Source organism: Telopea speciosissima, chromosome 4 (assembly GCF_018873765.1).
Source record: "Telopea speciosissima isolate NSW1024214 ecotype Mountain lineage chromosome 4, Tspe_v1, whole genome shotgun sequence".
NCBI lineage: Eukaryota > Viridiplantae > Streptophyta > Magnoliopsida > Proteales > Proteaceae > Telopea > Telopea speciosissima.
The window spans coordinates 229,017-253,561 of NC_057919.1; the positions used below are offsets into that span (position 1 = coordinate 229,017).

General features: G+C 43.2%; 1 protein-coding gene across 2 annotated transcripts in view; it reads left to right on the forward strand.

Annotated features, from left to right (window-relative positions):
* The window catches only part of LOC122658534 (pentatricopeptide repeat-containing protein At5g67570, chloroplastic), a 39,734-nt gene extending 17,583 nt beyond the window's left edge, over positions 1-22,151 (forward strand). The window contains exons 8-10 of one of the 2 annotated variants that reach the window (XM_043853541.1): positions 15,995-16,240; positions 16,271-16,432; positions 21,143-22,151. In XM_043853541.1, the coding sequence (XP_043709476.1) occupies positions 15,995-16,240; positions 16,271-16,432; positions 21,143-22,003 (1,269 nt within the window). In that variant the 3' untranslated portion in view covers positions 22,004-22,151. Of the gene's footprint in view, positions 1-15,994; positions 16,433-21,142 lie in introns of both variants that reach the window. The other variant, XM_043853540.1, reaches the window with a different exon arrangement.
* The last annotated feature ends 2,394 nt before the right edge of the window (positions 22,152-24,545 follow it).

Sequence of the window (24,545 nt, forward strand, 5' to 3'; positions counted from 1 at the left end):
CAAGGAGATGTAATCGTTTCGACCTTGGATCCAAGGCACGTCTTGCATCGGTTTCCTGTACAGGCGGATTTTGTCAAGGTTTGGTTGAAGGCTCAGCTGTACATTCAGGGTTATCTCTTTCAATTTATGCGATGGTTCTGAGTTCGTCTCTGGTTGGGAGTCTCCGTTGGCGCCGCTATGGGTTTCTTTGCCGGGGCTTCCGGTTAATCTGTACCAAGGTAACTTCCTGATTTCGATTGCTGGAGCAATTGGAAAAGTCCTTAGAGTCGATGGAGCAACAACAAACTGCACGACGACTGTGGCTGCAAGGGTGTGGGTGGAGGTAGACTTGCGTGCCTCGCTGCCTTCAAAAATTTGGATTGGCTGTGGGGCTTCGGGGTTCTATCAGAAAGTAGTTTATGAAAGCAGACCTGACTATTGTGAAGGGTGTTCGAAGATTGGGCACAAGCACGAGACTTGCAGGAAAGCCTCTCGGAGGACGTCAACTTGGGGCCCTATGGAGGGTGCAGCCATCGATGGCACTGGCGCTGCACCAGTGGCGGAGCAGGGTGGGTCTGGAGTCAGAAACAGGGATGGCGTCTTCATCCCACGAGGCGCAGGGGTTACAGGTGATCCTCCTCCTCGCCGGAGGGAAGGGCGGTGGAGGCCAGTTGCTAATCAACCGGTGGTTGACGGCTTGGGCTTGTCCGGTGGAAGAGGCCTGCTCTCTTACCGTTCTGCTGAGGGTTTGGTTGCGAAGGAGTTTGGACAGATTTTGGTAAGCAAGGAAATGCCCGCAACAGTAGCAGATGGAATTTTCCTAACTGTGGAGGAGGGTGAGGTTACACGTGGTGAAGCTGTTGAGGCCAGGGAGGTTGATTGCAGGAGGGAAGAACAACCTCCCGTGACTGAGTTGAATGTAACTCAACGGCAAGTGGAGGTAGAGGTGGGCCCTGTCGCTGATACCGATGAGGCCACGGAGGACGACGGTGGTTTGAACGGCCTAATTTTGTCTGTGTTGGAGCTGAGGGCTGCCGACAACTGTCTGGACTCAGGCGGTGAGTTATTAGGGGTGTGATCGCAGCCGGATTGTGGTCGACATCAACCTTATTTTGTTATTGGAGCTCTGCCCTTAGGCTCTAAGGACGATGGTTTTGCCACGGGCTTGGCTGACCATCAGCTGGAGCGGCAGGAGGTAGTTGAAAGCTTGAGAGCCTTCAATGCTACATTGGAAGGGAGGGTCCGCAACACTTTAGAGAGGCTGGAGTTGCCCCCTGTACCTGCAGGGCGTCGTGCTAGAAGCCGTGTGCACCCAAAAACTGCTTTCATAGGTGCGGCACATATGTATAACAGGAAGAAAATTAAGAAAGTACGGCAAGGTCGACAGGCCAGGGAGGGAGTCCAAAGGCGAGTGATGAGATCGATGCGATCGACAGTTGCCCCACGCAATAGTTCCTCATGAGTTGTATTTATTGGAACGCCCGGGGAGTTGGTAATAAGCCCATGATCAGGCGGTTGAAAACTTTAGTGAGTTTGCACAAGGTTGACATTGTAGCTGTGGCTGAACCTAAAAGCTTAGGTGACGAAAGCACGTATGGTACTGCGAAGAATTGGGCTGGATTCTCTACATTTAACGGGCAGACTTTGGGTCTTTTGGAGGGCCTCGCTGAAGGTCAGAGTGGTGGAGGAACATGATCAGTATATCACTGTTGATTGTGAAGATTCCAACGGAGGGACTTTTCTTCTTACCTTTGTCCATGGTCGGTGTTTAGCCATGGAGCGAAGGGAGTTATGGGAGAGGCTTGAGCTGTTCTCTCGGAGCATCTCTCCCTTGGGCAGTGGGAGGAGACTTCAATGCAGTGGTGTCCCCGTTGGAAAAGATGGGTGGAAGACCGGCTTGTCCGCTTTCTGTGTAGGAGTTTGGGTCTTTTGTGAGTAGGGCTGGCCTAGTAGATGCGGGTTATGTTGGTAACATGTTCACCTGGTCTAATAACCAGTCAGGTGCGGGAAGAGTTATGGCCAGGCTGGATCGGTTCCTGGTTAGTACTGCTTGGATTACTGCTTTCCCCAGGTGCACAGTCTCCCACCTCAACAAGACTTGTTCAGATCATGTGCCCATTGGTCTAGCCTTTTTGGCTTCTGAACAGCACACTTTCTCTAGTTTCAAATTTCAGCAGATGTGGCTTAGGCACCTTGATTTTCATGTCTTTGTTGAGGAACAGTGGGCTTTGTCGGTGTCTGGCTTGCCCCTCTTTATTTTGTTCATGAAGCTCAAGTTACTCCGCAGTGCGCTGCGAAGGTGGAACAAGGAGGTCTATGGCAATATTCATCAGAAGGTTAGGGATGCGGAGGACGCGGTGGGTAGGACTGAAACTGATTTTGATCAGCAGGCCTCGGAGGAGTCCAGGGATACCTTGTTGACTGCCAGGGAAGGCTTGCAAGAGATGCTGTTGCAAGAGGAAATTTTCTGGAGGTAAAAATCCAGGGTGACTTGGCTAAAGGAGGGGGATCGAAACACCAAGTTTTTCTACTCTATGGTTAACATTAGAAGGAGACAGGCCAATATACAGAGAATTAGAGGGGGTGATGGTGTTTGGATTACGGACCCAGAGGGGGTTCAGGCAGAGGCGGTGCGGCATTTCTTTGATATTTTTTCCTCTCAGGGCTGCCTGGTGGACGAGGGCCTGCTATCTCTGATCCCCAGGGTCGTTTCGGATGCTGATAATACAGTTCTTCTCGTGCTACCTTCAATGGAAGAGGTCAAAGGGGCAGTCTTCTCGCTGTCTTGTGATAGTACACCAGGCCCTGATGGCTTTTCAGGGTATTTCTTCACGTCATGCTGGGACGTGGTGGGTAAGGATGTTTGGGCAGCAGTCCAAGATTTTTTTGATGGAGGGGAGCTACCCAGGAGCTTTACTTCCGCCAACTTGGTGCTCATTCCTAAAAAGGAGAACCCTGAGGTAATGTTTGATCTTCGGCCAATTAGTCTATGCAATTTTGCTTATAAAATTATTGCCAAGATCTTTGCATCCAGGCTGGCAGGTATCCTCCCTTCGTTAGTGGCGGAGGAGCAAGGGGCTTTTGTGCAGGGTAGAAGCATACATGACAATATCTCCTTGGTCCAAGAAGTGGCCCAAGACATCAACAGGAAAACTAGGGGTGGCAATGTGTTACTAAAGCTTGACATGGCAAAAGCCTATGATCGGCTGGAATGGGAGTTTCTTTGGCAGGTTCTCTCTAGCTTTGGTTTTAGCGATGGCTGGATCAGCTTAATCAAGAAGATGGTGATTAACTGTTGGTTCTCTACAGTACTGGGGGGCCAGATAGGCGGGCTTCTTCAAGTCTACTAGAGGTGTGAGGCAAGGGGATCCTCTATCCCCAGCTCTCTTTATCCTTGCAGAGGAGGTTCTCAGCAGGGGCATTAAAAATCTCTTTGCAGAAGGGCATGCGTCTTTTTTCAAGCTGCTGAGAGGGTGCCCAGGGGTTTCTCATAGCCTTTTTGCAGATGATACTATTATCTTCTCTAGGGCGCTGAAGGGCTTACTCAAGCAAATCATGGGGTTTCTCAGCAGATATGAAGGTTTCTCGGGGCAGCTTATCAATAGACAAAAGAGCTGTTTTGTGCTGAGCGACAGGGCGGTTCCAGCTAGGGTCCGCATGGTAAAGGAAATAACAGGGTTCCTGCGGAAGTCCCTGCCTATCACCTACTTGGGTGCTCCACTCCACTCGGGAAGGCTGAAGATTTGTTTGTTTGATGGGTTGGTGGAAATGATTAGATGCAAAGTTGCAGACTGGCAGGGTAGGTTACTATCCGCAGGCGGCAGGATCACCCTTTTAAAACATGTGCTCTCCTCCATCCCTATACATGTCCTGGCTACGTTGGTCCCGCCTAAAGCGGTCACTCGGAGAATCTATGGTGTCTTTGCTGATTTCCTGTGGGGCAGTTCTGAGTGGGGAAAATGGAAGCACTGGGTTGGTTAGCATAAGGTCTGCAGGCCGCTCGAGGAGGGTGGGTTGGGGATTAGGTTGCTGGAGGACATAGGCCTCTCCCTCAGGCTCAAGGGGCTGTGGAGAATTCTGGCGGAGAGATCCCTGTGGAGTGATTTCTTTAAAGCCAAATTTTTTAAGAATCAGCATGTCGCTTTATCAGAGTCGTCTGGGGCTGGTTTGAAGTCCCGGAGGGACACGCTGGCTTACAAGGACCTGCTGTTGAATAACTCCAGATGGTTACTGGGGGGCAGGTAACATTCTCTTCTGGCTGGATAACTGGACCAGTTTGGGCCCGTTGATAGACACTGTGGACAATGGGCTTCTGGTTGACTTGGGGTTGCGGGTTAGGGATGCCATTTGTGAAGATGGGTCCTGGAGGCAGGATGTCCTGGACAACATTGATTCAGGTGCAATTAGAGAACGTATTGCGTCAAGCGCCTTCTTCCTATCAGATAGTGAGGACTGCTTAGTTTGGACCCGATCAAGTAATGGCTTGTTCTATACCAAGGCTGTTTGGAATGAGGTACGATGTGGGATCCCAACGGTAACCTATGCAAAGTGGATCTGGAACAGTACTCTCCCGGTGAAAGTGGGTTTCTTCTCCTAGCAGCTCTTGAACGGAAAGATTCCTACTGATGACTCCTTGATGTCGCTGGGCATCCCGCTGGCTTCAAAGTGTTGTTGTTGTTGTGGTAGACCTCAGAGTGAGATGACGGACCATTGCCTTGTTGCTTGGGGCACAACGTCCAAAGTCTGGGGTTACTTCTCACGTATTTTTGACATGGTTCTCCTTGCCGGGTCTTAAATTGGCAGGGGTTAGCGGGCTGCCACTGCCTCAGTGCATTTATCACAGGGATTCTGCCATCCCTAATCATATGGGAACTCTGGAAGGAAAGAAACAACAGAAGGCACGAGGAAAAGAGACGGACAGCTAGCTGCATAATTGATCGTATCAAGTTGTGGGTGAAGGAATTACCCCCGCCTGCCAAGGTAGGTGCTCACGGTTCGGTGAGGGATGGTTTGCTTCTTCAGTGCTTTGGTTTGGCGGCTCCATCCCCTAGGGGGAAACGTCCTATTCCTGTTTATTGGTGCCCCCCCTTTGCCTCGGTGAAGCTAAATGTGGATGGAGCGTGTCGCGGTAACCCTAGTATGGGCGGCGGGGGAGGGATCATCAGGGATCGATATGGGGAAGTTCTGGCTGCTTTCTCTAACTTTTATGGCCCGTGCACTAACTCGTTGGCGGAATTGAGGGCGCTGAGGGATGGGTTGAAACTGTGCAAGACGATGGACCTAATGGATGTGGTGGTTAATTCGGATTCAGAGACTACGGTTAGGGTGGTTAACCTGAGGAGGTGCAGGATGTGGGAAGGATGGTACATTTTCAAGGAGACTGAAGATTTAGTTGCTTCCACGCGGGCTCATGTGTCCTTTGCCTTCCGCGAGAGCAACAGGGCAGCGGACTGGCTGGCCAATCTCTCTTGTGATACGGAAATTTCAGCAAGCTTTCAACCTGGGAGCCTGCCTTTGGGAGGCCTTCTCGGAATCCTTCGCGAGGACAAGGCAGGTTTGCCTGTCCTGAGAGGATAGTGGTTGTGGTTTCAAGCGTTTGTAAGGGTTGGTAAGGCTGTCTTGAGTGGTGTGTCCTCTTGGAGTCGTGGGTTCGGGTAAGGTGGAATGTCCCCCCCTGTATTCTTTATTATTTGTTCAGATTTCTAATAAAAGCTTAGAGGACAGCCCGGGTCCCAGGTAATATGATCTGCACTCAAACTTGATCGTACTCAGGATTGAGGCCCATCAAAAAATCATACACCCGTTCCATCTTCCTTTCCTTCTAGAAAGTACCAGCATCATCAAGAGGAACCATGGGAACAAGGTGATAGAAGTCCAGCTGCTGCCAAAGAGAAGTCAGGGCAGTGTAGTAGGCAGTGAGGGAGAGCTCCTTTTGAGTAGTAGCGCGAACTTGTTGGTGAATCTTATAAATCTGGGCGTAGAGGCGCGGCGATAGGGAGTCACGGTGGGTGGCAGTGCCGACAAAAGAGGAGGCCGGTGGAGAGGCGCAACAGGGAGTCATGGTGGATGGCAGCGCCAGCAGAAGAAGAGGCTAGTGGTGAGGTGCCGCAGTCGAAGGCAGCAGCTGCAGTGAGCGGCGAGGGGGAAGGTCGGCGGACGAAGGGCAGAGACAACAGTGGCGGTGATCGAGAGCACGGTGAGGAGGCGTGGCAAAAGGAAGAAATTAATGGTGCATGGTGCGGACATCGTCTACCATGCTAGACGAGGAGGCTTAGCCTCCAAGGGCGGCAGTGGTGGTGGAAAAAGAATGATGCAAAAACCAAAAAAGATTTCCTTGGGTGTGGGTTCTGATACCAAGTTCGGAATCAGAGTTGAGAAAATGATGTGACTTGTCAGTAATGACAGAGGTCCTCTTTATTTATAATGAGATTACAACCCAAGAGGGTAAAAAGGGAAAAGGAAAAGTAATATAAAATCCTAATGTAAAGTGATAAGATGCTAATCCCACGGATCTCAACAGAAAATTCCTATAATTGGTGTGGAGGAGCACTGTTTCCTTTTTACTACACCAAATTGAAAGGTTGTTTCAAAACTACCTTGATTTTATTGTGATGTTAAAACTTCTGTTCTTTATTCATAGCTATGAAGAGAAAATTGCTCTGCTTCAAAGAGTTGATGTTCATTTGTTTTTGTGACACCCGTATATAAAGATTAATGGTATTCACCACTCTTCATCCAAACATCCCTCCCCGCAAAAAATAAAAAATAAAAAATAATTGAAGAGACAATTATATGTAATACTAATTTTCACAATTTAAGCTCCGTAGTGTTCCATACTACATCAAACCAATGATATTTTTGTCCTTTTTGAAAAGCTTTCAAAGGTGTTTCAATTTTTCTTTGTGAACAAAACTGATTTGGGGAATAATGCTTGAATGGTCTAAGACAGACCCCAAGCTTTGTATTTATAATAAAAAGTCAAAATTACATGGACAGATTTGTCCCTAATATAGCCGTGATGGCTGTACATAAGATAGAAAGAGTGAAAAGTCCAGAATACCCCCCACGGTATTCTGGCCCATACACTCCAACACTCCCCCTCAAGGTGAGGCATATATGTCATGCATGCCCAAATTGACTAAAATAGGATGAAACATTTTGCCACTTAGTCCCTTAGTGAACACATCCACTAGCTGATCAGCAGACTTCACAAAGGGAACACAGATGAGTCCAGCTTCGAGCTTCTCCTTGATGAAATGTCGATCAACCTCCACATGCTTAGTACGATCATGCTGGACAGGGTTATGAGCAATGCTAATGGCCGCTTTATTATCACAATATAGCATCATGGGAAGATGGACAGCAACACCAATATCCTGCAACAATCCTCTAAGCTACAAAAGTTCACAGATTCCTTGTGCCATGGCACGGAACTCTGCTTCAGCACTAGACCTTGCCACAATATTCTGCTTCTTGCTACGCCATGTGACAAGGTTTCTACCCACAAAAGAATAATATCCAGAAATGGATTTTCTGTCAGTAGAGCCAGCCCAATCGGCATCAGTATAAGCTTCAACTTTTAGATGACCACTTGGAGATAAAAGTATCTGTTTTCCTGGAGCAGACTTCAAATATCGCAAGATGCGAAGAACTGCCTCCATATGAGAGGAATAAGGATCATGCATAAACTGGCTTACCAAACTCACGGCAGTGGCTATGTTTGGTCGTGTATGAGAGAGAGAGATCAGTTTGCCCACTAATCGTTGATAATTATCTTTGTCAATAGGTTCACCTTCTTTCTCCCTAAGTCTTGTAGTAGCTTCCATGGGAGTATCTGAAGGATGACACGCTAACAATCCAGTCTCAGATAATAGATCTAGGATATATTTTCTTTGAGAAAGAAAGATGCCCTTCAAAGATCGAGCAACCTCTACCCTAGAAAATATTTTAGGGTTCCCAGATCCTTTATTTCAAACTCGCGGCCAAGGAAGAGCTTCAATTTGTTGATCTCATCACCATTATTTCCGGTCACTACAATATCATCAACATAGACTATGAGGATAGTTACATTATCATCAACTCGTTTGATGAACAAGGTATGATCAACATTGCTTTGCTTGTATCCCACTGAAACCATAACCTTGTGAAATCTACCGAACCTGCGAACCAAGCTCTAGGTAACTGCTTCAACCCATAGAGAGCCTGCTTTAATTTACAAACCTTGCCCCTGGTAGTACCATCAGAGAAGCATGGTGGAATGTCCATATATACTTCTTCCTCTAGTTCTCCATGGAGGAAGGCATTCTTCACATCCAACTGCTGAAGATCCCATCCAAGATTCACAGCACAAGATAACAATATTCTTACAGTATTGAGTTCTGTTACAAATGCGAAGGTCTCCTGGTAGTCAACTCCATATGTCTGAGTAAAGCCCTTTGCAACCAGACGTGCCTTGTATCGATCCACTGTTCCATCTGTCTTCTATTTCACCACAAACACCCATTTACATCCCATTGGTTTTTTCCCTGGAGGAAGAGCCACAAGATCCCACGTATTTTTTTTTTCCATGCTCTCATTTCTTCCAACATTGCTGCCTTCCACTTTCCATCTATAGATGCTTCTTGCCAATTTTTAGGAATGGAAATAGAAGAAAGAGAAGATACAAATGCACGAAAGGAAGGAGAAAGAGAACTATAAGAAACAAAACGATATATGGGATGTTGAGTACAAGTCCTAGTACCTTTGCGATGAGCAATAGGTAGGTCGGAAGAAGAGGTCTTACCAAGAGAAGGATCTGGATCTTGAGTCGGCAACTGGATGGGTATTGGTGCTACAGTGGATTGAAGCTGCCCTTTTCTGAAACATCTTGTATAGGTGATAATATTGGAGTTGTCTATTCTCTTCTGAAATTCACCAATGGTTCTCTGGACTGGAATCGGCTCTCCCTGAATAGGAACATCACCACTACTATTTTCCATGGTTTCCCCTGCAAATGATTCCCCTCGGATGAAGGGGCAACAGTCAAAGGAGGCTGGATAGCAGCCAAAGTAGGCTGGACAACAGCCACAGGAGGCTGGGCAGCAGCCAAAGTAGGCTGGAGAGCAGATAAAAGAGGGGGAACCTCAAAGGACACCACATCTTCACTAGAACTCTCCCCCTGAAGCATAGTTGTCACGGCGTCACGGCGATCCAAGTTGGTGGAGGGGTGTCACATCGATATATCGACATGTCGCCCGCCATGGCGAGCATGTCGACCATGTTTTATTTTTTATTTTCTCTATTTTTAATGTGTTAATAGATGTATACTCAAGCCATGTTTTATTTTTTCTCTATTGTTTCTCAAGTTTTAAGAAGAAAATTCAGAAATCGAAGAAGAAATCGAAAGAAATCGAAGAGGGAAAGAAGACAGGAAGAAGAAATTGAAGAAGAAATCGAAAAGGGAAGAAGAAATCGAAGACAGGAAGAAGAAATCGAAGAGGGGAAGAGAGACAGGAAGAAGAAATCAAAGAGGGATGCCATGGCGTAGGTCGCCATGCAACCCTCTCCAGCGCCAGGACGCCATGGCGTCGTCATGACAACTATGCCCTGAAGAGGTGGTGAAGAATAATTTAAAAGATTTTCATGAAAAACAACATCCATATTGACAAGAGTACGACGGGAAGGGGGATTGTAACACTTATAACCTTTTTGGGTTGGAGAATAACCCAAAAAAATACACCGTAACCCATGAGGTTCAAGTTTGCCTAGAGATTTTGTATCTCTAGCATAACACACACAGCCAAACACTTTGGGAGAAACCGCAAAGGAGGAATTCCCAAGTAAAATTTCAGCCGGAGTACGGGAGTTAAGAATTCGAGAAGGTAACCTATTAATGAGATAGGCGGCAGTGAGAATAGCATCCCCCCAATATTGGGAGGGAACATGTCGAGCAAACATCAACACCTGACAACTTCTAATAAGTGGCGGTTCTTCCTTTCAGCTACACCATTCTGGGCTGGGGTATTGACATAACTAATCTGGTGAATAATGTCATGATCAGCCAAGTATTTTTGAAATTGAGATTCTTTATACTCGGTTCCATTATCACTTCTCAAAATTTTGAGAGTAGCCTGGAACTGAGTTTGGACCATCTTATGAAAATGCTGAAAACATGAAAAAACCTGATTTTTTGTGTGCATAAGATATACCCAAGTGTTCCTAGAGTGACAGTCAATAAAAGACACAAACCAACAATGACCAAAAAGAGAAGTTTTCGACTAGGGCCCCAAACATCAGAATGCACCAAATGAAAACAAGAAGAACTCCTTTTATTTGATATAGAATAAGTTGAACGTGTCTATTTGGCCAGAACATAAGCCTCACAAAAGAAATCAGATTTATCACAACTTTTGACTAAAGCAGGAAATAAATAAGATAACGTTCCTAATGGGGGGTGACCTAATCTAGAGTGCCATTGGTAAAGTTCTAAAGAGACGAAGGAGTTCTGGTGGAGTGGTGGAGGTGCCGTTGGTGGATAAAGACGACCATCATCAAGCAGGTACAATCCACCTTACAATTTACCACATCCAATCGTCTTCCCTGTCACCAAATCCTGAAAAACACAGTGAGAAGGGAAAAAAGTTACTTTGCAATTAAGATCATGAGTAAGACTACTAATAAAAAGGAGGTTAGTAGCAAAATTAGGAATGTGCAAAACAGAAGACAAAGTAAGAGAGGACGTGCAGTTGATGATTCCCTTGCCAGAGATGGAGCAAAGGGAACCATCTGCTACCTTGACCTTGTCTTTCCCAGAAGTGAGAAAATAGCGATGGAAAAGGCTAGAGGAACCAGTCATGTGATCCATAGCTCCAGAATCTATGATCCAAGGATGGGAAGCTACGGAAGCACAATGACCACTAAATGAAATACTTGATCGGGGCAAAGTTTGAACTTGAAGGAACAGAAGAATTAGTAGTAGTGGATGTAGTAGAGGCAGCAGCAGCGGAAGACTTTGGCACACGTAGGAATGCCTGTAGATCATCCTGGGATAGACCAATGTTAGTAGCCGGGGCTGTAGTAACAGATTCAGAGTGATTGGCCTTGTTTTTTGTCTTCTTCTTGGCAGCCCGTTTAGCTTCAAAGTCAACTGGTTTCCCATGAAGTTTCAAACATTTTTCTTTGGTGTGGTAAGGTTTGTGACAGTGCTCTTAAGTAGCAGTTCCTGTAGTAGAATTACCAAGAGATAGATTTCCAACAGGGGCAGTAGGAGCCTGGGTAGCAGTCTGTAGGGCTGATCTCTCAGTAATAGGAGGGTGTAACATAGCAGCCCGATGGTTTTCTTCAGAGGAGACCAAGGCATAGGATTGCTCAAGTGTGGGAAAAGGAGAATGGCCCAACACTTGAACACAAATCTGGTCATACTCAACATTCAACCCTGCCAAGAAGTCATAGACCCTGATCTTGTCCACATGTTTCTTATAGGCAGCAATGTCAGCAGCTATAGTAGGGTGAAAATCAGAAAAGTGGTCCAATTTTTGCCAGAGAATGCACAGAGTAGTATAGTATTTAGAGATTGACAATTCTCCCTGAGTAGTATGAAGGACCTTCTTTCTGAGTTCATAAACTTGGGCATCATTGCCAAGCTTCCCGTATGTTTCCTTCCAAGCCGACCAAATCTGAGAAGCTGTATCAAGGAGAAGAAACCCATGTGCAAGGTCGAGTGGTCCTCTTGGATGGGGAAAACGCCTCCAAAAAAAATCAGCCGCAATGAAGAACCCTATCCCAAATATCGATGGTGTCAGGGAACAAACCCTGAAAGGTGAGATCGATGTTGGGGATGTGCTCCAAAAAAAAAACTGCAATAGAGCTGGATATTTGCTGGCCAGGAACCTGTAGATGACTCCCTTGGTGGTAGAAACTCCTCCAAAAAAGTATAGCAGCAACAAGCAGCCCTAAACCCAAAAGCGATAGATGTCAGGGTTTTGGAAAACCCTGAAGAAGGAAATCGATTGGGATTAGGGGTCTTCAAACAACTGGTAGAGGCTGGATAGATGCTGGTCAAGGTTGCAGATGAAGCTCCAACAATGGAAAATCAACCTTCAATGGTGGTAGGGGCCTGATCTTCAAAAAATTCTGGAAAACTCCAATACCGCAGAGAGGTAGTTCCAGCAGCTATCGAGCAGAATTTAGGACATGAAAAAAAGGAAAAGAGGTAGGGAGGAGGGCAGCAACTAGATCATATGATCACCTTATTAGTGCTGCCCTTGGGGAGGGATGAGAACCAAAGAGAAAGAGGAGAGAAAAAAATCGAGAGAAAGAGAGAGGGAAGAAAAATCAATGGGAGGGTGGTGGGTTTTGAAAACCTGGATCAGAGCAAGTTTTGGCTTTGATACCATGTTAACAAAACTGTTTTGGGGAATAATGCTTGAATGGTCTAAGACAAACCCCAATCTTTGTATTTATAATAAAAAGTCAAAATTACATGGACAGAATTGTCCCTAATATAGCCGAGATGGCTGTACATAAGATAGAAAGAGTAAAAAGTCCAGAATACCCCCACGGTATTCTGGCCCATAGACTCCAACATTCTTAATGCTTAATATTTAGGTATATCAGATTTGATTTTGAGTGTAATGCATAGTTATCAAGGCGACCCAAGGTGGTAACAGCTTCATTTTTACATTTTGGATCTTTTGGTTTTATGTAGGGCTGTAAATGGATCCGATTCGGCTCGGATAGTGCTATATTCGCATCCGCATCCGCATCCACATCCGATTAGCTATCGGACGGATTCGGATAGTGCTAAACGGATATGGACACGAATACGGATCGGATATTTTATCCGTTTACATGTAAATATAGCTTTTCGGATAGCTATAGCCTATCCGTATCCGCATCCGTTTAGCTTTCGAACCGATTCGGATAGTGCTAAACGGATACGGAAACGGATTTCGGCTATCCATTTACAACCACCACCATAGCCTTATCCCAACTAAATGGGGTCGGCTACATGGATCCAATAGATGCTAAGCCAATAAAGGATGCAAGAGAGATAAAAAGTAAAAAAGGAAAATAAGTAAAGGTAGGAGTCGAAGCAATAGTCAAAGCAGCATCCTAGGAACATCCCCCTACAAAGAGTCGGTTATACGGATCCTTGTCCTCCAAACAACTCTATCCGCAGTCATACCAGGGTCGAGCCCTACCACATGCATATCCTTTCTTACCACTTCACCAATAGTCGTCTTAGACCTACCCCTTTTAGCTCCATTAAGCTGAATCTGGTCACTTTTCCTTACTGGTGCATTCATGGGTCTTCGTTGGACATGACCATACCACCGTAGGCGGCTCTCCCGGAGCTTGTCTTGGATTGGTGCAACTCCCAAACCAGTTCTAATACAATCGTTCCTTACTCTATCTCTCCTGGTCTTGCCGCACATCCACCTCAACATCCTCATCTCCGCTACACTCATCTTATTTATATTATTCTTTTTAACTGTCCAACATTCCGCCCCATAAGTCATAGCTGGTCTTATTACTGTCTTGTAGAATTTTCCTTTAAGTTTAACAGGCATGCGTTTGTCACATAACACTCCCGATGCGCCTTTCCACCTCATCCATCCTACTTTAATTCTGTGGGAAACATCATCCTCTACATCACCCTCTTTGTTAATGATTGACCCCAGGTATCTAAAGCGTTCACTTTGTGGTAGCTCTTGCTCCTCAAGTTTCACCACTTCATCCCCCCTCCTGGTCTGACTAAAGTTACACATCATATATTCTGTCTTTGTTCTGCTTAATTTAAACCCTCTTGATTCCAAGCTTGATCTCCATAATTCCAATTTTGCATTAATCCCTTCCACTGTCTCGTCTATCAAAACAATATCATCAGTGAAAAGCATACACCAAGGAACCTCATCTTGAATGTGTCTGGTTAAGTCATCCATGATGAGTGCAAACAGATAAGGGCTTAGAGCTGATCCTTGGTGTAGCCCAATTGTAATTGGGAATTCACTACTTTGGCCCTCTGCAGTTCTGACACTCGTCATCACGCCCTCATACATGTCCTTAATTAAACTTACATAGTTACTTGAGCTCATTCTCTTGTTTAGGACATGCCAAATAAGCTCTCTAGGGACTCTGTCATAGGCCTTTTCTAGGTCTATAAAGATCATATGGAGGTTCCTTTTGTTAACTCTAAAAATTTCCATAAGCCTTCTTAACAAGTAAATAGCTTCTGTCATGGATCTCCCTGGCATAAAACCAAATTGATTCTTTGAAATATCAGTCTCTCTTCTTATGTAGGTTTCAATGATTTTTTCCCATAGCTTCATGGTATGACTCATTAGTTTTATGCCTCTATAGTTATTGCAGTTCTAAATATCACCTTTATTCTTATAAAACGGGACTACAGTGCTTCTCGTCCACTCATCTGGCATTTTCTTTGTACTCAAAATTTTGTTGAACAGCTTGGTTAGCCAAGATACACCCTGTACTCCTAAGCTCCTCCACACTTCAATTGGGATCTCATCCGGTCCCAGTGTTTTACCTACCTTCATTTTTCGTAGGGCCTCTTTAACTTCGGCATCACCAACTCTTTGTAGATGCCCATGACATGAGTTGGCTTCAAGACTATTCCTCTCTACTTCCGAATCCATCCTATCTATCAAGGTAGTTCCATTTAGTAGGTCGTAAAAATATTCACCCCATCTCTCCAAAATTTACACCCCTAGTTTTATGTAGCATGGGGTTTGAGTCTGAATATTTCTGTATGATTTTAGGTTTGGGTTTGTCAAGTCATATCCCTGTTGGTCTTTATCTCATTTCTAGGATTCAATGGAATTTCAAAACTATATCCAGAAGTATCATACAAGAACAGGAGTATCATTAAATAATTTCACTTTATTCACTCCCCCACCAAAATAAAAGAGGGGGAAAAAACTACTGCCCGAGTGCCCGACAGAGCAAAGAAAAAGGGTGGGGGGGGGGGGAGGAACAAAAGAGGAAGAGGAAGAACCCTAGAAGAAGAGGAAGAGTATGAACAGGAGAAGAAGAGAAGAAGAGAGAGTAAGAACTGGAGAAGAAGAGGAAGAGGAGTAAGAACTGGAGAAGAAGTGGAAGAACTGGAGAAAAGAAGAGGTAAGTACCAATGAAGAGAAAAAAAAAAAAAGGAAGGAAAAAAAATTGCCTAACAGGGAAGAGAAGGGGGAAAAGGAACAAAAAGGGGAGGAGAGGAGAGGAGAGGAACAGGAAGAACTGGAGTAGAATAGAGGAGAAGGGAGGGGGGAGCCCAATACATACCTAGGAATGGGTTGCCGGGATCCCTCTGCCGCTGGAATCCCTCGCTGCAGCCACCGCCTGCTGGAACCTCTTGCTAGGGTTTGGTTCCAGTGATAGTAAGGTTGCTCCACTGTGACCTAGTGGTCATGGGTATGAGTCGGGAAACAGCCTCTCCGCTAAGCCGGGGTAAGGCTGCGTACATTATAACCCTCCCTAGACCTCACAGTGGTGGAAGCCTTGTCCACTGAGTACGCCCTTTTTAAGGTTTGGTACTTTCAAGCTCAAGTGCTCAATGAAGTTTGGTTCCTGAAATGTTTTGTTGTTTATTTGTTTTGAATTTTTTTTCTAAACCAGGTGATTCAATGCTTCTCACATGTAGTATGGTACCTACACCCGCAAATAGAACTGTTAGAAATAACATCTGTCATTTGTTTAAAACATACAACACACACATAATGTGGCCTCCAGCCTTCAAGGCGTCCCAAGGTGCTCAAGGCGATGCCCAGAGGGCCAAGGTGACTGACTGGCTTTTGATGACTACACTAAGGCAGTACGTGACCCAGCACTTAAAAGTACCTGGACGCCATGGCAACACCTTGACAACTAATGTCATAACGTTTCTTCTACTGGAAGACTATCTATTGTCCTGTGTACAGTAGTTTATGTTATGGTGCTTTAGCATCATACATGCTGCACTGCTTTTTTTTCATTTGTTGGTTGTGTTAAACTTGGGAACTCACTCTTCTAACCATGGCTGCAGGTTGAAAAGCTGAAGAAGCTTCCTCTTACTAAACCTTTGGAGGTGGCATTTACAGGCATGATAATGTCCTGTATGGATGGCGGGCACGTGAATGATTGCATATCGATTTTTGAACACATGAAAGAGCACTGTGCCCCCAACATTGGAACAATAAACGCCATGTTGAAAGTTTATGGCCGCAATGATATGTTTGCGAAAGCCAAAGAGTTGTTTGAACAAGCAAAAACAACCCAATCTTGTTTTACAACCGACCAGGAAAGTGTTAGCACTACTTTTACCCCAGATGCTCACACATATAGTTCAATGCTTGAGGCATCAGGTTGTGCACATCAATGGGAATACTTTGAGAATGTGTACAAGGAGATGACTCTTAGTGGATACCAGTTAGATCAAAGCAAGCAAGCATCATTGCTAGTAGAGGCATCCAGAGCTGGAAAGGTAAATTACATCTTCATTACCTTCATATTTATTATAAATGTGGTTGGCTCTGTTTCTAATTGCTTTGACGTCTTGATTGAAACTTGGAAAGTGAAGCTGGTGGCGGTTGATTGATCAATAGTTACAGTATCCTGACTAGTGTCTTCTAAATGCACAGTGATACCAGTTGTATTCTTTTTAATCCGTTTCTGCATACTTTATCTTAGAGTATCTGAATTTCATCAGCTCAGTAATGATTTATAACCAAAAATCATGGCAAGAAATATCTAGTTTCTTCAAGTACTAGTCCAGTGACAATTGTTGATAAATAATTGACTTCCATGTGGCCTGATCTTAATTTCTGTTAACTATGGTCTCTTCTGCGCTGATTCTATGATTATGCAATCATCATTTCCTGCAATAGCTTTGGGTCCTCCACACACATTAAACCTTGTGAATTTTGGATATTGCATCGCTTTAGAGTGGTAAAAGGAGGACAACTGTGGTTCAGACAAGTAGTTAAAAATAGGCTAAAATCGGGCCTAAATATAGGTTTGATACTTTGATGTAGGGTTTTTTTTGGAGGGGGGGGGGGATTGAGAGGTTACAAAGGGTGTAATGCAATGTACTACAATCCCTAAGGATCTGTTCATTTGGCAAGAAATGGTGAGGAAAGTAAGAAAAAAATGAACGACAAAAACTTTGACCTCATCTTTCTTTCTTTTTTCCTTTCTCTCCATTTCTTGCCAAACAAACATAGCGTAAATGGAAGATGCTTGTCTAAGAGAAATTAGCTCTCTTTGATATGTTTTTGGGGATAATTTTGCATATTTTTTATGCCAATGCTGTCTTAGATTTAATTGGACTTTGATTTTAAGGATTTGATAAGATAACAAATGTACTACTATTGCTACTACTACTACTATTTTCCCAAAAAAAAAAAAAAAAAAAAAAACCTACTACTACTACTACAAGTAAAAAAAATAAAATAATAATTTGTAAAAGGAAGTACATGATGTCAGTGTGTACTTCACTCTCATAGCCCCCCTCTCCCTTCTCTCTCATTAAATATGTGATCCCCCTTATCTCTCATCAAATATACTATTTCACTGGCCGCTATTGGCTTCTCGTGCAAGATGCCAATATAAGCTGGCAGCTTGTAGATCCCTATCCCTAATAATAATAATGATAGAAAAATTCATTATTGATGGTCAAGTCATTCTTAACATTTTAGTATTTTTCATCATTTTAATGCTGTCTTGATTTTTGCTGTTTTTTGGGCTTTACTTTTCCTCTGCCCCTCTCCTCTTTTACTCAAAGATCAAGGTTTCGAAGCCGAGATATCCCAGTTTTTTACCAAAACCTGGTCGAAACTTGGGATTTTCTGGGTTATATTTGAAACCTAGGTTTCAAGTCCTGAAAATGTTTTTTTGACCTTTTTTTGTGCTGCCTATTTTTACCAATTTACAACTATTTCATGAATTAGTTTCATAGAAAAACCACCCAAAATGGTAGTTGTGGCTTGGACCCAAGTTTGTTATTGTATGATGAATGCTGTTGTATTGTACACTAGCCATATTATAAGCACTGACTATATATAATTTAGCTATTGGAAATGTAAATATGCAATTAAAACAATCAAAACATACATTAAGTTAGGGAAATACAAATATACAATACTCAGCACTCAATACTTGGGAGTTTCTTTGTGGGTCTAATCCATGAGTTGCATACCACTGAAGATGTTGAAGCTTTTCTGAATGCAACACATATTATCCCCCGACTTATTTCTGCCCAACACTATGTCTATGTACTAATTCTTCAAAAATTAGATTTGGGGGAAGAAAAAAAAACCATTACCTTCATGCTCCTATCATGCAAATCCAAGTTGAAGAAGGGTTGACTAAGTAGAAGAATGCCAAAAATTAGGAGGAAATCAAGTGTTTTGGCTGGCAAAATCCCCATTGGCAGTGTCAATAATATCATCCCCTTCCCCTCAAGTTTCCATAATATCAAACTCCACCCCCAAATTTTGAATAATGATAATGCCCTCCCCTACTTTTGAAAGATTCTATCAACCGTACCCTAAGTGGCTAACGGTGTTAAAATAGCAGTTCAAAAGACGATATTACCCTTTAATTGGAGTTAAAAAAGATGATATTACCCTTGATGGGGTAAATGACACTAATGCCCTCTGCTTCTTCTCTTACAAATCTAGATACCCAATACTACCGCCAGCACCACCGCCCTCTGTTCCTATTTTACTACACCACCACCTCACCCATGTTCTTGTTTGCGCAGCCCAAGAAATTGCTTGAGAAACCTCAGAGAAACAGCTCAGGAAATCAACACAAACTACTCAAGAAATTGCTTGATTCTGGCTCTATGAGCTCCTCCAAGTACAACACAAACTACTCTTTTTGTGATTTGGGTTTAACGAATTTTTGGGTTTTGGGGAAATGGGTTTCAGCTTAACAACCCAATTTAGGATGATTTGTAGGTCAGGGTTCTAGCCCCAATCTATAAAAAACCTAACCTTAAGAGAAACCTATCCCAAATCAGGATTCAATTTCTGGAAATTCAGTTACAGGGATTGGCAGTCGATATTCTTCTCTTCATTCTATTTCTGTAATTGAAGTGGAAATTTTGAAAAACCCCTCTAAAAGATATTAAAATCTGATTTCGCCTTGGTTTCTACAACTCTAAGGGGGATTCTTTTGACAAAAATGGAAAGGAAGGACAGGTTGATTCTATTTATTACAAGATAACCAGCTTCACCGGCCTCCAAGCCGGCACCATTTTTATCAGAATTAATTCAGAAAGCTTTAGTGAAGTCATGGTACTCTGTTTTGAAGCTATTTTCCAGATTTGAAGATTCTACAATTGCTAGTGATCTGACCAACAAATCACAGGGATATTTTGGGAACTTGATCGGCTGTTGTAAAGTCCTATTCGACCCAACTTTGAAGTCCATCTGCCCGCCTGAAGTGGAGTATTTGATTTTCTCCATATCCATCTATGGTAATCCTGTTTTGTCTCTTACTTCTTTTTGAGATCTGATTTTCGACCCATATGTTGTTTGGGTATGATGCAAAACCACAATCAAGCAGAGAACGCCTCTGAAACCCACATAGCTAGTCATGGACTTGGGTGCTTCTTTCAACTGGGTCAACTGCGAGAAGAACTACCAGTCCTCTACTTACAAACCCATCTTCTGCAACTCGTCCTCTACTTACAAATCCATCTTTACCCATTTGAAATACTCCCTCATACCCTTGATGGGGATGATGTTCACTGTAATTAGCTCTTCTGATAAGAAGCGAGAGGAAGCATTGGAGCATCTCGTCAATCATTTCTTCGATTATCACCATTCACATTCCTGCCATTATCATTCCGAAACCCAGAAGAGAAGAAGAAATGCAGAGGGGTTTTGGGGGGAAGAAGAAGCAAAAGGGGTTTTGGGGTTGAAGAGGGCAAAATTGGAATAAAATTACATTAACGGTATTATGGGGTTTCAGAAAATTTGTAAATGCCACGTCAAAAAAATTACATTAAGGGTATTATGGGGTTATAGAAAATTTGTAAATGCCCACGTCATCACTTAATGGCGTTTTTTAACGATTAGGGTACGGTTGATAGAGTCTTTCAAAAGTAGGGGAGGGCATTATCATTATTCAAAACTTGGGGGTGGGGTTTGATATTATGGATACTTACGAGGGGGGGTGATATTTCCCCAATTATGAAACTCCCAGCTCTCGGTCGAAACAGGATTGAAACCTTGTACAAATCAGTTTCGACTCTTGGTTTCGTCTCGGACAAGGTTGAAACCAAGTTGTCCCAGTCGAATGTTTTGACCGAGATTTAGAGCATTGCTTTTACTCCCTCATTGTGCTGGTGATGGTTGGGGTTCTTAGACCCCCTGTTTCTTGTAATTCCTGATGCTTTGGTGCTCTGCTTTGACAATGCTGTTGCACTGTCATTTGGTGGTGGAAATCTGGTTCTCTTCAGTGACTACTTTGAAAACTGAACTGAACTGAACCAAAATGGTGGGATCGCTCTAACCTTTGACCATTCTGCTTTTATATTATGTTGTTACCAACCTTATGAAGTCAACAGCAGTTTAGACTTGTCAGGTCAAAATGCCAAAGCAGACAATTGGACTGGATGATTGGACCTAAGTACACAATTGGAGAATAGAATCAAAAATTAAAACATTTAGAAGACAACTGCTTACACAAATAGCAACAACATTACCTAATGCATAGGCCTCTTTTTTTGAGCAGACAGACCCATTTCTTTTAAACCTTATGAAGTCAACAGCAGTTTAGACTTGTCAGGTCATAATGCCAAAGCAGACAATTGGACTGGATGATTGGAGCTAAGTACACAATTGGAGAATAGAATAAAAAATTAAAACATTTAGAAAGACAACTGCTTAAACAAATAGCAACAACATTACCTAATGCATAGAGCTCTGTTTTTTGAGCAGACATACCCGTTTTCTTTATGCATGACATATATGTTAGGTACTTTCCAATTCCTTTTTGTTACAGTACGAGTATTGAACTGTGCCAAGCAAAATGGTCTGACCTCCATTTTAGGTTTGCAAACACTGATTGTTACCCTACATCCAGTTATTTCTGTTAACTTCACTAATTGGGCTCAGAGTAGGAAAATGAAATTAAAAGAAATGATTTTTTTGATGGCTCATGGTTTTTGGTTTATTTGCAGTGGCATTTGTTAGAGCATGCATTTGAAAGAATTTTGGATGTGGGAGAAGTTCCTCATCCATCACTGTTCACTGAAATGGTTTGCCAAGCTATAGCTTGCCATAATTATGAAAAAGCTGTTGGTCTAGTTAATAGTATGACTTATGCCTCGTTTCAAATCAGTGAGCAGCAATGGATAGATGTTTTAAGGAGAAACGGAGACAGGATCAGCAAATATGGATTGCAGAAAATGTTAGACACCATGCGAAAAGCCAATGTAGTAGCAAAAGCCACTGTTTCAAATTTATCAAAATCATTAGACTCCCTCTGTGAGTCTAGTGCATCAAAAGACACTTTAGGTGTGATGGCTTTTAGTGATGCAGCAAATGACGAATTACCATCTCAAAGTGGTGAAGTGAAATTGGATGTTAGTGAAAATTGGAACATGCAAAATTGTTCTGTAGACAAGGTGGGTGGCGGCACTACACTTTACAAGTACCTCCCAGATACAAACACTGGTGATGAATCTGATATCTCTGTTCATCAGACTGATAGGGACTCGGAAGATGATGCTGATACTTACTTTCTTCTTGGCTCGAAAAATTGCGTTGAGAAAAATGGCAGCATATGTGACAAATTGGAGGAGTCAACAGCTGGCATGTCCAGTGAAGTTGGTTCTTTCAGAAACAGAAACTCAATATACATCTTTCATTGCAACTCCAAAGATTCTGCCACTGAGATGGCACTTGATTTACAGGCAAACCAGAATGAGGTTGATGATTCTCATGGGACTGACTTGCCCTCTGCATCTGAGATACTGGAAGGTTGGAAGGAAAGCAGGAAGAACGATGGTATTTGCTTACCACTCAAAACCTGGCTGTAACCTGTAAGTGAGCCCAAGCATTCTTGAATTGCCAGATCACTAGGTGATGTCAGGTGACCATGTTGTTTATAGTCTGCTTTGATGGTATCAAGTGAATTGTCTTTGGTATACATTTTGGGTTTTCTCCCGTCAGCCCTTTGGGGTCGCCACGATTGTATAATTGCCATTGTCTTCTAGATAGGTCAGTTGAGGGTCAGAATGAAATTCCGTGTCATTGTAGGTCATAGTTTCAGTTAATTGGTGCATTTTTTGGGTTGGGGGGTATTTTTTTTGGATTGAGCTCCTCTCCAAGGAGCCCAGCATGCCCAGGGGGCATCCAGCCGTTGGGCTGTGCTGCACACATCCCTAGGCGTGCACCGATGCACCGAGATGTGTGCGGCACAGTCCAACCCTTGGATGCCCCCTTGGGTGCTGAGCTCCCTGGAGAGGAGCCGGATCCCTTTTTTTGGGGGGTTTGGGGGGGGGGGGTGGGGGGTTGTGGTTTGTGTTGGTGTTGGAGCATTTAATCTATTAAATTAATAATTTCTCAACCCATAAATGTCTTGTTTGGTACCTTTCCTAAGGAAACAAATGGACGGTAATAGAGATGTAAATGGATAATCGAAATCCGTATCCGTTTAGGGACATCCGTATTCGTTTAAAGATATCCGAAAAAAAATTCAAATATTCCAATAAAAAAAAAATTCGATTACTTAATAATAAATAATGATTTTGAGGGTTTTTGAAGATTCAATAGGTTTTAAAATATGAGGAAAATGGAATCATGATCCAAGAGATATGGATTGGGAGTTAATTGTATCCGCTAGAGGGAGGAAGGTTTGGGTTACACAAGGTAGAGGTGTAAACGGATGGTCGAAAATTCAAATTTGATCTGCATCCAAATCCGTTTAGAGGTATTTGTATTCAGTCAGGGAATATGTGGATCCAATCACATCCGATCTGTATCCAAGTTGATCCATTTACATCCCTAGTAATAGCTACCTTCTTAACAATTGAATAAAGTAATTAAGCAAACAAAAAATTAGTGATGTCCATATATATATATATATATAAATGTGCCGGCAATAAGAGTGTGTACAGGAGCATTTTATTGAATGGGATTTTTAAGTTCAGTGGGGCTGAGTGATATTCATACACACACACACGGGAGATTTTCCCATCGAGCTCATCTTTATAAGGGGGTAGGGGTTTTGGTCATTTTGGATGGGCATTTGTACTCCATACAAGTCGTGCATGAAAACTATTGCCATATATATTGGGTGTGGGTGTGGGTGTGGGTGTGGGTGGAGAGGGGGGGAGAACGATACCTGGCCATGTGGCATGTATGTCTCTTGTGCCTAGACACATAAATGTGTGAAAATGCTGCATTGCCTCCATGGAAAGTTGAAAATCCTGCCAAGGGTGATGCATGTGCACATGCTCCCATTGGCTAGAGCGCGCGTGTAGGCTTTAGAGACCAAGTTCTGATGGTTACCCTTGTTTTTTCATAAGTTCTAGGATTTAGTGCATTTGGACCTCTGTCTTTGTTGGTAGTGTTTTTTCTACAGGTTCTTTACCCTCCCTTATAATGAAACGATTATTTGCCTCATTCCAAAAGTGGGTACCCTTGAGTGTAGATCACTATAGGTCTATTAGTTTATACGGGGTGGCAATCAAGTATTAACAAAGATCTTAATTTCTAGGCTGAAGGTTGTTCTCCCCCAAACCATATCTCCCACAGTCGATATTTGTTGTAGGCCGCTCAATTTTGGATAACGTCTTTGCAGCTCATGAAGCATTTCATTATATCAAGAGGAAGGAAAAAAAAAAGGAAAGAAGAGATTTGTCATCATCAAACTAAACATGAAAGGGACTTACAATATGATGGAATGGAGTTTCCTCCAACAAATACTCGTTTTGGCTTCAATTCAAAGTTTGTGAATCTTATTATGACGATTGTCACTTCGGTCCATTCCTTTCTTATCAATGGAGTGATAAGGTGTTCTATCAAGTCCTCAAGAAGTATTAGGCAAGGGGACCCCCTTTCGCCCACAATCTATTTCCCCAGTATGAAAATGGAGGTCTGATTTGTGGGATCAAAATATGCAACAAAGGTCATCCCCTTACCCACCCCCTATTTGGAGATGATTGTTTAGTATTTTCTTAGGTTAAACTCTAAGAGCTTCACAACCTCAAGGAATGAGTTGATGTCTATTGTTGTGCTAGTGGTCACGCTATAAATAATAGGAAATCCATCTTGTGCTTCAGTCCCAACATTACTCCATGCCTTAAGAGATGGTTCTCTTACATTTTTAAAATGCCCTAGGGGAAGGGTCGTCCAAATACCTAGGCCTTTCGTTGGTTATTGGAGCTAGCAAATCTAACCTATTCCATGACATAAGTGATCGATTTATTCATCCCAAAAAAAAAAAAAATTATCGATCTAGTAGAAGACTTCATGGTTGAACTCACCGCTCTCTCTCCCATGGTGGTAGAGAAATTTTGTTCAAAGCCTCCATCCTCCCTATTTCGAATTATGCAGTGACGTACTTCAAATTCCCCA